The 17,707-nt window shown below is 36.1% G+C and overlaps 1 protein-coding gene across 19 annotated transcripts in view; it reads right to left on the reverse strand.

Moving 5' to 3' along the window:
• The window catches only part of ROBO2 (roundabout guidance receptor 2), a 1,084,545-nt gene that overhangs the window by 107,175 nt on the left and 959,663 nt on the right, over window positions 1-17,707 (reverse strand). For all 19 annotated transcript variants that reach the window (XM_035315365.1, XM_035315363.1, XM_035315379.1 and 16 more), the window contains 2 exons: window positions 15,565-15,576; window positions 560-684 (listed from right to left, as the gene is read on the reverse strand). In XM_035315365.1, coding sequence (XP_035171256.1) covers window positions 560-684; window positions 15,565-15,576 — 137 coding nt within the window. The remainder of the gene's footprint in view (window positions 1-559; window positions 685-15,564; window positions 15,577-17,707) is intronic.

Genomic DNA, 17,707 nt, shown 5'->3' on the forward strand with positions numbered 1-17,707 from the left:
TTCACAAAATGACATTAAGGATTCAGGGAAATATTTCCAAAAACAGAGTCAGAAATTTTCTGAGATAATTCTACTGAAGAAAGCAGCTGAGTGTTCAAAACCTGTATCTGTATGCAGTGTGAGAATATGCCAATGCAAATCAGTTTGCTAGATATATATCCACTTGATCATGTCTAGACAGGTTATGAATTGTAATTACTGACTCTGATTAGTTAAAAATTGAGCCATAGCTACTGTGTTCATCTCACCCACCTGTTTGTTGGGTGTTTTAGAATGATGCATTTAAGGTATATACTGTTGCTTTTTACACCTTTATAAAACAGGTAGCGCAAGATTCAGCAACTTAAATGCACTTTGAGTTCTTTACAATGTTAATATTAAAAAACAACAACAACAACAACAAAACAGCATCAAGATGTTGGTAGAGGATAGTGACTTTTTTTAAAAAAAATTCTTGCAAAAGATTAGAAGAATGAAAATTAGTATGTCTTTCTTTAAAAACTAAGATGTATGACTATTTAGAAAGGCTTGAAACACTTATAGGGTGCTTACAACTTACCTGGCTTCCTTCTTTTTGCCAAAAAACAGCTGGTTGGGGATTTCCTTTCGTTTCACAAGGAAAAGTCACTGTTCGACCCTGGGCTACAATCTGATCTCGTGGTCTCACCACAAACTGTGGAGGAGCTACAATGTAAGAAAAACATGGTGTAAATTTAGGATATTTTGCAAAGGGGAGATGAGGAAAGCAAAGGAAAAAGACAACTTTATGGAGATTTGTTTTATGCCAGCAGACATAACACCAGATATACTAATCAGACAGAATTAATATACCCAGTTGCTAAAAAACAAACAAGCAAACAACAACAACAAAAACATTATACACATTAGCATAAACTCAGACAACAATAAATGCTAAGGAGCAACAGTCCAGTGTTTATGATGCCGGTTTGGATGCATTCTACCTTTCATCTGGACAGGTACCAGCACTCTCATACACTCTACACTACACAGAGCTTATCATTTTGCTGGAGCTATCACGTGTTGCACAGGGTGAATCAGGGTATACAGACGGCTTGTTTCAGTCTGACTATCTAGACTTTCAATAATGATCGAGAAAGGAGAGGAAGGTCTAGATGACAGCAGAGAGACAAGTTCAAGAGTTCCCTCGACTTCTCTTAGAGGCAATGTGGTTAAGAAGGGAGTGGGTGGAAAGACTTGCTGTGAAAAGGAGGTTTGATGAAACATCACAGACTTGGGAGATTCAGATTTTGGCTTATGTAAAGAAAAGAAAGAAGCAAGAGTTGAACAGTTGAAAAGTTAGTGGGCTGCAGAGAGCAGTGAGTAAGAAGGAACAGGTATTCCAGGAGGTCAGGAAGAGGAAAAGAAGAAAATGAGAAATTTGAGTTAAAACAAGAAAAGATTCAGGACTGGCTTTGTGTTCAAGTAGATAGCATTAATAGCATTCAGAATTGAACAATTTTCAAAAGGAGTGGTGTAGTTTAACTTGTCCAGGAGTGTTGATGTAGAACAGTAAGTCAATGCTTGGTGTGAGCACAAAGGGAGAAAAAAGGTGGTAATGTGCAGAAGGAAAGCGGGGAAGAAGCAGTGGTAGAAGATGAGACAGAATAAAACTTCAGCAACTATGCTGAGCATGACATGATAAATTTTCTACGCATGATATGCAAATCCTTCAGTCTTGGTTCAACATTGGAATTCAATGGAATTGTATTTATACTGTTTGGTGTATTTTAAAAATGTAATCAGCATCCCCCCTTGTTCTTAGCAAAAGACTAGCTGACTTTTGGGACAGGCTGAAGAAGGAGGTAAAACTAAAAAAAAAAAAAAAAAAAAAAAAAGTTATTTTTTCTCCTCATTCCGCTATTGCTCTGGTGGTTGTGGAGAGCGATGGTTTAGGAGCTACTAAGCTTTTAGGTAAACAGAATTTAAGTGTTTTAGAAAACCATATTTTCACCATTATAATTACAAACTATTTAATTAGGCACGAAGAGCAATCAAGACTCAGCTTCCGATTACACCTGCTGACAGCACAGATGCAGATCTGCTAACAGCATAGAAATGTATGCAGATCTGATCTTTTTGAAATACGCTTTGTACTTCTCATGGATTCTAAAGATCACAAGTCAAATAGCACTAGTATAATGTACTATAAAAACAAGAACTGGAAAGCACTTAATAAACATGCATCACTGTTGATTTAGACGGCAGAGGGTGAGCACTGAAGGACGAATCTTCCGTCTCATATTCCTGAGCGCAAGTTTTGGCTTTTCTGGAGAGACAAGTGTCTGCCTCTTTCCAGGGCCTCAGCAGGCCTCAATCTTCTGAAAGCACAGGGATGAAGGGCTAGGTGTCCTGCTGCTGCCCATTTATAACCACATCTTTTGAGGCATCTATAAGTGCATATGTATTGCTACACATAACCTAGGATCTGAACTCAGCCTGTCCTGTTCCTAAAGCACTGGACTGTAGCATGTTCCTTGGTTTTCTCTCACCTTGCTTTACCTACCAGATCTGTAATAAAATCCCTACAGCTGTTGGAAAGCACTAATGTGGTAAACAGTATGTGCATTCGTTCATTCAATCATATGGGAAGGGAGAGAAAGATCTTTTAGTTGTGAATTAGAAGCTTCCATTCCTGTAGGCATACTGTGCACTCAGGTGTCTTTACAGTTCTGACCACCCACTTAATAAAGGTCACTGAATTTGTTCAGCGCTTGCTGCTCAGCCAGAGAAGTTCACTGCTCAGGATATTAATATGGAATCAATAGCAACCTCAGGCAGAGTGGAGAGCAGAAAACCTCTAACTTCTTCAAGTGTTACATATGCATTCAACAGGAACTATGCATGAGTCCTATGTCTGTGCAACATTATAGGTGGTCTCCAGACCATAATCTTTCTATTGTGAGGCTAAAAACATGCTGTCAGGAGTCCATCCCACAGATCATGACTAAGCATGATCAATACCTAAGATTGCTTTTTAGGCATGCTTAGTCCACTGGGGTTATGTTATAAAGATGGTGCTCCTATCTCAACAGAAGGAAGAAAGACATGACATTTCTGTGAGCTTATCTTTCAAAACACATAACCAAATAAACGCAGGTAGATAAGTTTAACGGTTCACCTGAAACATTCTTACACACAAGGCTGTACTGCAAGTCAATAATTCAAAGCTCTGAGAAGATATAATGGAAAGGACTTGTTGCTGTAGCAAGGACCAAATTCAGATATGAGATGTAAACCTCCTAATTTCTACCTATAATTTGACCTAACCCTAACTTTGAACATTCTTCACTTTTCTATGAGCAGAAAAACAATTCTTTATTTTGCAAAAAGAGACAGGGAAAAGAAGCAGGAATTTAGGCGGTGACTCAGTCTGGATAATCCAATTGGTGTAGATTTACCTTGTTGCTCTATTCTCTCCCTGCCACACACCCAGTCCTCTCCAGTATTCACTATTCTAGATGAACAGGAGATTTGTGGCATCAGAGCTACAAGTTCATACTTTCTGAAGGCACCAGTAAACCACAGTATAGAGTTATGCACAGATCTGTTTTCCAGTATTATTCTGCATCCATAATTAATAGAAATTCACTACATAAATAAATAAATGAACTAGGGCTTTAATCTAAATATAACCTCATAATCTCAAGGGGAGCTAGCTTTTATTGGTCACTGCATTAATTAGAACATAAAACCAATCCCACCAGCCAAACTATTTAACAGTATACTCTTAAAGATGAAAACCCTATTTTTTAAAAAAATAAAACCTTGCATACATTTTTAATGTATTCAAATAAGTTGTTCTATAATGAAAGAAACTCCTGTTTTCCTCCAGTTTGTAGTGATATTCAGCTATAATTCTGTTTACAGAGAGATAAAAATGACACGTTTTATAGCATTCAAACAATATTTTCACCATATCAGTTTTATCTATCAAATTCCACTTGACTAATGAAAATTGTCAACTGAAAGTAACAGCTAATACTTGCAGGAGAAATGTTGGTCAGGTATAACTACCAAAGCAGTAAGACTGCCATTTATCCCCAGAGAATGCAATGTGACCCTGTTCAGAGACAGCAAGGCTTTTTTGACTTGAATAAGCAGTTCAATTTTCCTAAAAAAAAAAAGAACTCATTATCTGCATACATAGATCCTGTTTGTAAGGTAAATATTATTACTCCTATTTTGCAGAAAGGTTGACTAAGAACGTGACTTGCTCAAAGTTCAACATCAGTAAAACATTGGACAAAACCTTATTCAAGTCATTATTGCTTCTCTCAAAGTAGGTTTTAAAAATTTTAAAAACAGTTCGAAAAGGTACAGTTAGAGAAATAACAGCAGGCTTGATACGCTTCAGCTGTTAAAGAGCTATGAGCTACATTAATGCTTATTTCAGTCTAAACATTAAGATGATTAGAAGAATCTGCTGAAAAAACTGTTATGCAGCTGCAAACTGAGTGTTGTGCCTATCAAACTATTACCCTTTATTGTTTCAGATGTAACATTAGCTGCATTGGAATAAACAGAGCAGGAAAACTCTTGCTTATGTGACATTTGAAAATCAAAGAAAACGGCTCTAAAAGGAAATGTATTGCTTGAATTCCAGGGCAACAGAAAAATATATGAAAAAAAAAAAAAAAAAAAGAACAATTAAGATTACAGACCTAGTGCACTTCTATTGATTTTTTTTTTTTTTTGAGAAATTTAAATAGTACACAGTAAATTAGATTTGATTTCTGGCAAATTATGCTTTGATATGGCATTCAGCAAGCGCTTGCTTCAATCAATGTCACACTAGAGCTCTGTTATGCTAATAGCGGCTGGTGAGGGTGAGCGGGATGATATGGAAATCAGATGGTTGAACATGAATAGAAAGCATAGGCCATGTACGAGGTGGGCTTTGAGATGAGGGGATGGGGAGACCCTAAGGTTAATCACATCATGTTCAGAACTGTTTTTACAGCACAGAACAGTATTCTACTGCAAGAATGAAAATGGAGATAGAAAAGCATGAGCAGTAGTTAAGCATTAGTTGTTCAAAATGGTAACAGTGCATTCTGTTGTACTCTTTCTAGATGTCACGTTGTGCATCATTGGATGGATCTCTTTTTCTAGTAATATGAAGGTATCCTCTGTTTAACTGTTAAACAGTTGTACCAAAAAAAAAAAAAAAAAAAAAAAAAGATGAAACGAATATTGCAAAAATATTTCAAAGGGATTTCTCAATTCTTTTCCAATCCTAATAGTTAGCAGGATCTCTAATATGTTGTGATGGATTGCATTAATTTCTTTCCCAGGAGCACCTCTGAGTACTAAAGGTTATGCTGAGTCACCAGGAGCTAGCTGACAAAGATGCTGATGTAGAAAAGCTTGACCAAGACAGTGAGTTTATCTCTCCTACCCGAACTCCAGTCACCTAATAAGAAATGTTGTAGAAGATTACTCAGAAGATGAGAGGAAAATTATCACAGAAAAATGGGATTTTACAGTAAAAAGCACTGTGATCCCATATGAAATACAAGCAACATTTTCTTTCAGTGACAATTTTCTAAGCTGGTCTTCTGATTTGTGGTTCATGTTGAACACAATGATACTACGGGAATTCTATTATCATAACTTGCTCGGAGAAGATCCCCCAGTCCATGTGCACTGGGGTCCACAGCAAGTAATATCAGTGGGATTTTTGTTCTCATGTTTTTGTTTTTCCTAACACCTTCAATTAACTAAGGAAGCCCCACTATGAGATCGAACTAATTTTATATAATCCAGACAATTTTCAGATAATGAAAACTTTAGTAATCTTTTAATTACATGCACTTAAATAAAACATCCTCAAATATCATGGAGTATGAGACTTTATTCAAAGGTCTTTGAAGCTGACAGAAATTCTTCTGTTGGCTTACATGGTCTTTGGATCAGACTCATTGAAAAAATAATATATATATATATATTTTTAAATCAACAAATTTTATAGGGCTTAAATTACAGATTTGATAACCTTTTACTGCAACTAATTTCAGTTGATAGTCAACTGTGTATGAAATTTGTCATGAAGATTACTTATGCAAGCTAAGTGATAAAGATGAGTATTTCATTATAAACTGGAATTGCCTATTATCCATAGACATATTTCTGTGACTGGTTCAAAGAGGGTAAGGGGAAAGATGTTAACCTGTAAGCCTTCTAGGCAACACTCATCCCTCTTCCAGATGGAGGAAAAAGCTTTGAAGAAAAGGTGAAAACACAGTTTGGTAAAGAACCCGGGTTATGTAAGTCTTAGCTCTGCTTCCAGCAGGGAAGAGACAGTAAACCAACCTAAATTCCCATCTGCAGTCTTTTTTTTTTTTTTTTTTTTTTTTTTGTATTGTACATTTGCAGTAATTTCATAATTATCTTCTGAGCAATCAAAATGATACTTGGTACAATACTCAGTTGCCTAGCTTGAAAGTAAGAGAGTCAGTTAATTTGATGAGATAATGGAGTCTTCCCCAAATGGTCGTCTAGGTTCTGGAATCCCAGCAAAATCTCCACCTTCCTTATAAGACTTGAAACTGGGTATCTCAATGTGCCATTGTAGTGACCATATTAATGTGGACACAAGCTGGTCTTCAATACATGTTCACATTTTAAGGCATAAAGCTCAGTTCCAGTCTTACCATACACAGATCAAGAATTGCCTCTAAGATGTTTACATGAAGGATAGAAGTCCCCAGTGTTCCAGCTGAAGTAATATTTTAAAAAATGATATAACCCTTGACATCCACGGAGTATGACTGTTTATTTGTAGGATTGCTTTGCTGGTTCCAGTGATACTGGGCTAGAAGAGCACAGGAATTCTTGAGAGACTGTCATGAAAATTTATGCATTGTGAAACATGGTTTAATATTATACTGTTGCTGATGGAGTAAATAGAGGAAAACGCAACAGATTACCAGTCTCATACACTGTAAGCCTGGGCTGAAACAGCAGTTCTTTTCTCTGAAATTCAGATCTTATTAACAGGCACAGACCATAACGTGGTTCTACGGAAACACAGTTATTTGTGAACTATTAGTTAAGACTAACAATAAATCAAAGATGTAGCCTCTGACACAGAAGTCATGTGAACTTGAAAGGATGACAACTTAGGTCTACTACTAATTCAGATATTTCTCGTTAGGGATAAACCAATGGAAGTTCAGGATGGTCATTTTGTTTATGGTGAAAATACTTAATCTTATGGTGTGCTCTAATGATCAGGTGCATTCACAGACAGGGAAGTAAGTAAATTTTCATCATGCTAGTCACTGCTGAGTTGCCTGGGAAATTGATTTCCTTCTCTTCTCTGCCATGAGTATCATGGTAGCAGAGCAAACTACAGCTGCAAACCCTAGTCTGTAGGAGTGCAGTTGGACTTTGAAAAAAGTGCATGGACCTGACCTCTCCTCTCCTCTCCTCATTTATTTAGATTGCTTTCTTCTATGATTTATTCTTCAGATGGACGCTTTTGTCAGTAAAAATGAGGAAAGGGTAGGTTGTAAGAGATAACAAGTGATTAAGGAAGCCCCTCACTAGATCTGTGATATTATTTTAAAATGACACAAGTGGAGATGGCAAAGTAGGTGCTTGGTTTGGATTCATCTGAAAAGCAGCTTCATAGAACCTATCCTTAGAACACCTATAATCCATAGCTCAGATACCATCTTTAACATTGACAATACTACAAAATTAATTCTCATTTTGTATCTTTGATAAATCAAATATAAAAAAAAAAAAAAAAAGAAAAACAAATCAGGCAAGTGGGGAGAACTTTCAGCAAGTTGAATACAAAGGAAGAACTGGGGAAGAGGTATCAAGCCACAGTGGAACAGAAGTAGAGGGCAGAGGGAAGCTATGTCCACAAGATCATCATCAGGACCAGCTCTGGTATAACTGTCCTTCACACTGCTGCTGTCTCATGGAAAATGAGAAATTTCCTTTTGTTAGTGGTAGTATTTTTGTTTGGTTGGTTGCTTTTATTTGTTTGTTTGATTGATTGTTTGCTTGTTTTCTGGTTTCAGATTCACCGAGAATGTTAAACCATCTTTCATACTTGGACTAATTGTTCTAATCTGAATTTCACTTATAACAACATTTTTATCCTTCAGTTGTTCTGAAACACTGAAGCAGATAATCTCTGAGAGTATAAAGCACAAGCATTATTTTTTTTCTTTGTAAGAGGTGAAAGAAGTCTTAGAGAATCAATACATAAAAACAGCTAACTGCCTTATATATTTTGACATATAAAATCTCTCTTTTATCCCTGGATGACCTAAAAGAAAGAAGTGGGATAAATCTATGTGGTGAAAAAAGAAATGTGAGACAAACAATAACAAAACAAAAAAGAAAAAAAAAAAAGCAGGTTTGGTTTATATTCAAAGTTTCCCTGTCAATTTTAATTAAGATAAGTGCCAAATCTGTATTTATCATTATAACAAAAGTTTAAGCACAAAAAAAAAAAAAAATACTGCCAAGCACCTGTTCTTCCCTATTGCCTATGACTGATTTCAATACAGGAAAATTATGAGAATACTTACAAAAAAAATAAAAAAAAAACAACAACCCGCAACTCAATCTCCTACATAGTTGAGAAAAAAAGAAGCCTGCTTCCCCTCCCTCCCCCCATTTCCAGTTCTCTGAACTCATTAACAGCTCCCTTCCTGACCTCTCTTCTCTGTTTTATGGTATATTTAAACATGAAGTTTAAATATCTGGTCTGAATTTCATTTCAATATTGGACTGTAGCCTGCTAGAATTTGAATCTCTGCATTATTATATCTTGTCCAATCATCTCTTCTAAGTGGTACTCAAACCTTACAGATGCTTCTGGAAAATCCCTTCTGGAAAGTCCTTCATTTAGCATTGATACATATAAAGAGAGAGAGGTAGCACTGACTCTGTCTGCTCAATACCTTACATTAAACAGGACTTTTCTATACTATAGACAACTCTAGACAATTCTTTCTTTTTTTTTTTTTTTTTTTTTTTTTTTAAAGTTATTTCTCCTTAAGTGCCTGAGATTCAGGATATGCCTTTTGTTTAGATCAGATAGAAAAAGAAATGCTCTCCTAAATTTGTAATACTTTAGTCTACTTGCTATTGTAAACGGTAACGGCGGGTGATGGCATGTGCCTTCCCTTTACCTTCTGTGAATTCAGCAAACAAAGCAAATTATGCCAACAAAAACACATGTAATCTGCTATGATTCTTTTTGTCACAGGAGATAGCAGAAGGGTTTGCTCACAATGCATTTAAAAAAGGAAAGCATACCTCTTGCTTATTTAGTAAGATTTCATCAAAATAACAAGAGTAATTTGGTTATCTGCTTAAAAACAAAACAAAACAAACAAACAAACAAAAAAAACACATGAATTCACACACTGAATGGAAGAGCCAAGGTGGTGAAAAGAAAAGTAAAGCCTGGGTATGTTGGGCTAATAGGCTACAAGTATAGTCAAAAAGATGACAAGTTCCTGGTTCATTTACCCTTGAGAATAAAGAAAGACTGAGAGGAGATTTTCTGCTCAATTTGGGCCACTGTAAAGAGGAGAGGAAAAGGAGTGAGGAAGAAAAGAGACTATTTATGCTGATTGACAATGGTAACATTCAAGGAATGGGACATAAAGTAGTTTTGCTGTTGAATAATATTGAGGACTTATCCAAATTGTAATAACTCAGTGGTACAAGCAAGCAGCAATTGAGTAAAAGAGGCAAAGAGAAAAGTGGAAAAGTGGATGGATTACTGTATTGATTTCCACACTCTTCTTGAAAGAAAAGTTACTAAACTTCTCCTTTTAAAAACAGGAAAGGAACAACACATCACAAGACTATTTTTCATACACTAATCTTCAAAGACATATGGGAAGACTCAGAATCCACTGAAATAAGAAAACAAGTCCTACTGATTTGACCATACATAATGGACTCAGTAAATTTACACATTAAACCTCTCAAAACTTCCCCAAGCTAGAGTTCTGCAGTTAAATAAATAAATAGGCCCTTTTATCACTTTCTGCACTTGCTATACCTGGCTTTTCTGTAAGAGAAACAGTATGAGTGCTGGCACATTTTTGGTAATGTAGTGGAATGAGCCCAGTACATAACAGTATGACTTACTAAAACTTCAGGTAGGCAGCCATCTTTCATGTTTATCCTTGAAGAAGGATCCTCTGTCAGAACTTGTATATTTCTGTTTTGACCAGTCTCTGGCATACTCAAAAGACTTGGAGCAGTTGAAAGTGGAGCCAGAGTTTTGTGGACCAGCCCTAATAAATGCCTGGTGGTTAATGTGCTCTGTCCCCATTTGCAGAGCCATTATGGCCCATACATCACAAATGTATTTCTATGGTACCTTAAGTCACCATGGAGATTCAAGTGTAAATTCAGCTAGTGGAATTTTGCCAAAGTACAAATGCTAAAGACTTTTGGATTTTTAGAGTGGTCTTTCAAGGGCTACTAAGTGTCAGAACAAATCAGCTCTGTATTTTTATTTCTTTCACTCAGCACCAAGCTTTTCTCTTTAATATAAAGGATTTGCATAATGATAAATAAAAAGAATGAATTCTTTCTGCTAGGGAAGAAGAAAATGCAAAAAGCTTGTTTTCTGGTGTCCTTACCCTCTTCTGAAAATCTCTATATGTGATAGCAGCAGGCAGGCAGGCAAAATACTGCACTTTGATATAGATATTTGATTTCTGCCACTGAAAGATGGCACAGCAGTGCCAAGCATGATCTCATCTCTTCTGTCACACACCAATTACCACTGCTGATATAGTTTTATAAATCCTCAGTGTCTCAAGTGAAGGTGATAGTTTAATGAATACACTAAAAATAAAAGTCTTCACAGTATAGACTTTCCTGCAAGAGTCAGAATGAAATGGAAAAGGATAAAGAGAGAACTCTGTCAGCTATCATCTAAACAATGTGATTTCCAGACACAAACAAATGCAACCTTGTTTAAATATACAGACCTTTCTATATTGTTTCATGCTGTTTCATACTCTTAATAGACCATTAACCCATGCCAGGTTGATGTATGACATGAAAACTTCCCAGAGCAGAGTGAAATGCATCATACAGTCACATTTCACTTAAATATGGATAGGCTGTATTCAATTAATATGAAATTTAGAAAATTCATGGCAGACGTCTTATCTGTTTCTCTGTTCTCCAGCATGGTAGGGAATTAAGGTTATTGCAACTTGATTGGTCTCCCTTTACTTCCTTAGTTAATTCCAGATAATTTCTATTCAGGTGGCAAAATTATCTGGCTATTTGCTGAAGGGCAATTCTTTCTGAGAAGATGAGTCTTATCATATGACAATTAAGTAAATTAATTAGGTAAACTACAAGGCAACTGGAATGCAAAAAAAACGGTATTTTGACCTAGATGAAACACAGTTGAAAATAAACTGAAAACAGTACTTTGCCATCTGAATGACCTTTTTGATGATTAGCAAAAAGGTAACTGACATAGATCTCCACAGATCTTCTATTTGAACTCGACTTTAAGTCTATATGTCAGAGCAATATAGCAACTGGAAAAGTAGGCCACTGTTACTTTTAGGCAGGATTATATGAAACTTTTGGGCTCCTCTTAACTTTTGGAATACTTTTTATAGCTATTCTTCTGCACAGCTGCTATAAGAAATACAGCAGAATGCCAAAGTGAGAAAATATAAACTTATTCATCTGGAAGATCCATCCAACAAGTTAAATAACAGTAGAAATAGGGATAAATATGAATAAATATCTTGTTTCCCAAACCCATCTGTTGTAAATCCTGTAGCAAATCATTTCAAAAGGTTATAAATAAGAGAACATCTATTTCAGAAACAGGCAACACATTTATACCTAGCAGCAAATCCAAACATGATGAGTAATCTGGTACAGAGATGTTAAAGTCACCAGCTGCCATCCACCTCAGGCAGAACCATACCTCATTTTGTCTATGTAGCACATACCATATGTTAAAAACTTCTTGAATCAAACATGGTCAGTGGCAGAAGTAATCCTACTACTGAACTTTCCACTCAAGATGAAATATAAATTAAATTAAAACAACTAACAGAATACAAATATTTGAAACAGGTAAAAACTAAACAGAAGATGCAAATGATTCAACTTGCAGTTAGAATTACTGCAAAGAATTACAAGAATTACAATCCTTGAATATTAAAAATGCATATCTTTATTCTTCAGCAACAAGCCAGTAAAAGAAGATGTTCTGGTCTTGTTTAAAATGCAAAAAAGACCAAAAACATCTGCTTTTAAACAGACGTAGTGATGAAAAGTAGAGGTACCCAGATAATATGCAGGTATCAGAAAAGAGTATAAAATTTTAAACTGCTCCCCTGCAATTCATCTTATACCTTATTATATAAATATACTTCTGTTAAAATGTCACTCTCCTAGAGAGTTGTGAGCGTATGAAGTAATGTTTGCTTTAGATTCCTTTCTGTAAGGAGAGGTGATTTTTGCTCTGCAAACAAACAAACAAAAACAAACAAACAAACAAACAAAAAAAAAAGGAAAAAAGCTAAAGATTTGACTCGCCATTCTTGTCAAATGACAATTTTAACAGAAGATCATTTGGGCATTTTGGTGGTGAAATGATGGTGGAGAGGGAAGATACTTTGTTTTGCATTACCTGGCTTTAAATTTTCAATAGGATAGGTAGCCACCTGCTCTGCCTACTTTTGAATGAAACAGAATGAACTGTGGAAACCATTTCAGCTCCTTAAGTAAAAAGATGGAAAGAAGGAAGAATGAAGGGAGTCTCATAAGGAACCTTTTCTACAGGTACAGGTTTAGATAGAAGTGATCCAAACAAGATGATCTGCTTATACACTGCAACCACTGCACACTCAGTTATATAGGAGTTATAGATGTTAAAAATCTTTGGAGTTGGATGCACTTTAAAATCTTTTTACAATTCACAAGATAAACACTAAATTAAATAGTTTGATAAAGACCATATGCCCATATAATGATTATTTTAAGGTCAACCACTCTAATCTATGTTTTCCTGAATAAATCATAAAAAAGAAGAATTTTCTTTGCACCAGATGTTCACTCGTTACAAAATAAAATAGTGTGGGCAGGGAATATGACAAATTGACCATGGCATGGTCACACAAGGGAATCATTCACCTGGACATAAAGTAACTTGATACCGAGAGCTTCTACATACACTTCGGAGATGGAATCATTCACAAGTCAATGGCCTGAAAAGTCTTAAAAGAGAATCAGTGCTCTAAAATGAGACACCACCAGCACTGCTAAAACCTAAAATCATTTTCTTGTGAATCTTCAGTCATTTATTTTATGTGGCTTTCACTGAGTTTGAAACAATCTCTACTTCAATATTTTTCTTGCCTTTATTTTAATAGTGAGCAGATAGAAAAAATAAATAAAAGTAAAATGTTTTTCACCTTGCAGCATTTTCATAGTGAATTAAGAAGCAGATTTAATTATTAGCCATAAAAAAAAAGAAACCTAAAATGAGAGATTTACATCAGAAGCATACCAAATTAATTCTAAATTTTCTAAGCAAAGGAAAAAAAAATTACAATTTTACTCCAGTTTTACCATTACAACTCCTGCGAATTAAATTCTTGAGAACACGAGCCCAGAGAGCAGTGTGCCCAGGTGGCTAAATGGCCAAGGCATCCTGGCTTCTATCAGGAATAGTTTGGCCAGCAGGACCAAGGAGGTGATCGTCCCCCTGTACTCAGCTCTCGTGAGGCCACACCTCGAGTACTGTGCTCAGCTTTGGGTCCCTTGCTACAAAAAGGACATCGAGGTGCAGGAAGGACAACACAAGTCCTGTGAGGAGAGGCTGAGGGGACTGGGGCTGTTTAGTCTGGAGAAGAGGCGGCTCAGGGGAGACCCTATTGCTCTCTACAACTACCTGAAAGGAAGGTGTGGGGAGCTTGGGGTCAGCTACTTATCACAGAGAACTGGTTACAGGACTAGAGGGAATGGCCTCAAGTTGTGCCCAGTTGGTTCAGGATGGAAATTAGCAGACAGTTCGTCTCAGAAGGAGTAGTCAGGCATTGGAATGGGTTGCCCTGGAAAGTGGTGGCATCACCATCCCTGTGGGTGTTTAAGGAAAGGTTGGACATGGTGCTTAGGGACATGGCTTAGTGGATGACATTGGTGGTAGGGGGGTGGTTGGACCAGATGATCTTCAAGGTCTTTTCCAACCTTAATGATTCTATGATTCCTAAAGTAATACACTAATGACTTGAGTTTAAAGCTTCTTATTGACTTTTCAAATTGAGAACTGTGAATTGTTCTTCTACTTAGGGAATACTCTAGCTGTGGATAAGCAATGCCATGACTGCAGCTTGGCTCTATGTATGCTAGTTCAAGCAAACTAATAAGCACGGGATCACCTTAGTTCTGGAAACAGATGCCTAATCTGGATTTTATCTTTAAATTATTCCAACCACTTTTCCTCCAACCTTGTAACAGTGAAGAGCTGAGACAAGGTCAAATTCAAACTTTAGTCAAACACATTTCTGACATAAGTTTTGACTATATAAAGAAAGACCAACCCCCTCAGAAATCTCTATAAACACCAGTGCAGACTTTTTACACTAATCCAAAAAAAAAAAATCAAAGTAACCACATAATTATTCTAGAAGATACATCTAAATGCAAACTACAAAAGTCAGAAGAGAAGTGCAACGGGTTAAATTGTTCAGAAAATCCATATAGGCACAGAGTAAACATCCGTGAATGAAAACTAAGTAATAAGTTCAAGATATTTATGAACACCAAAAGAGAATTTCAGCTATTGAGAGATGCAATTTTTCCATTATGCTCAGTTAGATTTTTATAAATTTTTAAAAGTAATTTCAAAGACATTAGAAAGAATCAAATTTTCACAGTGGGATTTCAAAATCCAGAGATTGTCTTCCCCTGGACTTTTTATAACAGTCTGCATCCTATACAGTGCATTCCAAAATGCACTCCAAGATGACCCAAGGATGAAAATCAGTGATGAACTTTCTTAACAAGCACGGAAATCTACTCCATCCCCTCTTCAATTTCAGGACTATTTTCATTTCAAAACTCTTTGAAAGATACAAGAAAGACGGGACATGCAAAGCCTTTGCTTTTACTGCTATGCAGTAAAAGCATAATGAGCTGATCATTTAGGGCCTGATAGAAGCTCACCGAAGTCAATACAATCCTTTCTGTTGATTTCAATGGCATTTATATCAGGCCCTTAAAGAGACTCTTAAAACCATCTGAATGAGTGATTTTGGCTTAGTGAAACACGCCCAGTTTCACTGAATGGTATTTATTGGTGATTTAGCAAATGTGTTTATACATGACATAGCAGAAAATAGAAAGTTCAGAAATAGCACTTTGTCAATCAAAATCACTTGCCTAGTGTTATAAAGTTAACACTATTAAGCACTGGCTGCTAGCTCAAGACAGTTAAATGCTGTTGCAAATGAAAGATGAAGCATTGCATGAAGCCATGCTAAAATGGATAGAAGGATGGTTACTTACCAACGGGGCGAGCTGTTGACATTACAATGGTGTAGTGAGAACATAAAAAAGAAATTAAAAAAGAAAAGAATATTTGTCAGAATGCATGGCGTGTAATGTTACGTTCAGCTATGGATATTACCATGATTGCTAACCTCTCAAATGATAGCCTACGTAAAATATTTACTTCTATTACTGTTTAGTCACATGTTACTATTACCACATTTATTTGAGCATAGCATCTGAACAAGTTGACTGGAATCATTCTCTGAGAAACATTTTTATTATCTTCACATGCCATCATCAAGTATCACTGTTAGTGCCTGATAAAAGAAAAATTGCTTCCATTAGCACAAACTTTTAGATCTTGATGAACACATCAATTTAAGCTACACTACCAAATGTCATGCCAGTAGATGCAAGGCATTTGATTTCTAAGCTGAATACCAATTGAATGTTAAGCATGGCCAGTCAGTACAGTAGTAGGGGCTACAAAAAGCCCAGGACAGTTTTTCTCATTAAATAACAGACATGAAAGCTTACAACGCATTACTTTCGCCTCACTGACAGGGCTGATGAAAATATATCAAATAGGCTGACATGGCCGCAGGGATTTCAACCCAGAATCTCCCAAATTATTGTTTAGATAACTTCTACTTCCTAAAAATAAAAAAGTAATAATAAAAAATTGCTGCTGAATGATCGACAGGTTAATACAATTTTGGACTGATACAAAGATTGAAAGGTGTTGCTGCAACAAGTGATTTCTTGATTATAGCAACAGGCCTTATAGAGCTATGTTGGGAGAGAAGGCTGATGGTCCCTCTGCTAATAAAATAAAGATATCTCCTTTCAGAATAGCTAAAAAGTTGGACATAAAATTGACTCATAGTTGCATCTGGTTAGGTGAAACTTCCCTTATTTTAGCAATAGAAATAGTCACACACTTCTGAGCAATTTTTTTTAAAAGAAATTAACCAGTTCTATAACATTACATGCAGACTAGAGCCAAAGAGAAGGCATGCATATCCTTGTGTAAAACAGCATGCAAGTGCCATCTTAGTTCTCAGCCTTTCTATGACTTTATTCTTACTTTGTCAGATCCACTTTGTGTAACCATTTCAAGCCTGCTGCCATTTCTCACTCATCATCTATTTTAAGACTTTCTGGCTTTTAATATTATGACATTTTTCTTTTCCAACTGAAAGATAAGGAATGAGTGATGTGCATCTTTCCAAGACGGGGCCATGAACACTGAGTCACAGAATCCAAATTCTATTATCATTTACAACAGCGTGATGCAAACTCCCCAGCTGCATCCTCATCCCCTGCTTTGAGAAGATGGAGCCATGAATGAGGGAGGTATGGATTATGCTGTTGCTGCCACATTTGCAGTTGTAACTATGGACACTTGCAAGGACCAAGGCACTCTCAAAGTAAATTCTGAAGTGCTAAATGGTTTTCTTCTCTACATGAAGGGTGATTATGCTAAAACTGTTACAAGTTTAAGTCAGAACTAAATCTTCCTTTAATTAAAAGGAAAATCATTCATGGTCCCTTTAAAGTCAACAGGAGTTTGCCTAGTCCTTTGTTTCCAGAAATTACAGAGTAATAACCTTCTCCACTGAATTTCTTAGCTTTTCTCATTTGTTGTTATCTTGAACATTTAACATGCTTATAATATCATGGCTTCCTTTGTGTTGGATAAACACTGTGTATTTGACTGTAAATGGCCATCTCAGGGGAGACTAGTACCCAAGATAATGAAAGTCTACTTTTACTGTAGGATATTGATTAAATTATATATATATATTTCCACCTTAATTTGATTAGATTCCAGCTTCAGTAATTTCAAAGGATTTTTTGCTTGGTTCTCGTTGTTCATATCACAAGATAGGTAGCAAAAATAAAAAGCTTGCTCTGGTAATGCATACAGTGGACACAGTTCCAGGAGTGTTTAAAGGCTACTGAATTGGCTGCCAGATATACTGGAAATCATGATTCTGCCTGTGACAAAGTAATGGAGTTAGAGCATTTCTGAGACTTTTGTGTAGTGACAATTTTTCTCACGTTACAAATTGGAAGAATAATCTCTTACATGTACATGCAGAAGGTAGATCTACTTCTTCAGATTAAAACAGGGAGGTCTGCATTACCAGGTATT

This window comes from Oxyura jamaicensis, chromosome 1, assembly GCF_011077185.1.
Source record: "Oxyura jamaicensis isolate SHBP4307 breed ruddy duck chromosome 1, BPBGC_Ojam_1.0, whole genome shotgun sequence".
In the NCBI taxonomy this organism is placed as follows: Eukaryota; Metazoa; Chordata; class Aves; order Anseriformes; family Anatidae; genus Oxyura; species Oxyura jamaicensis.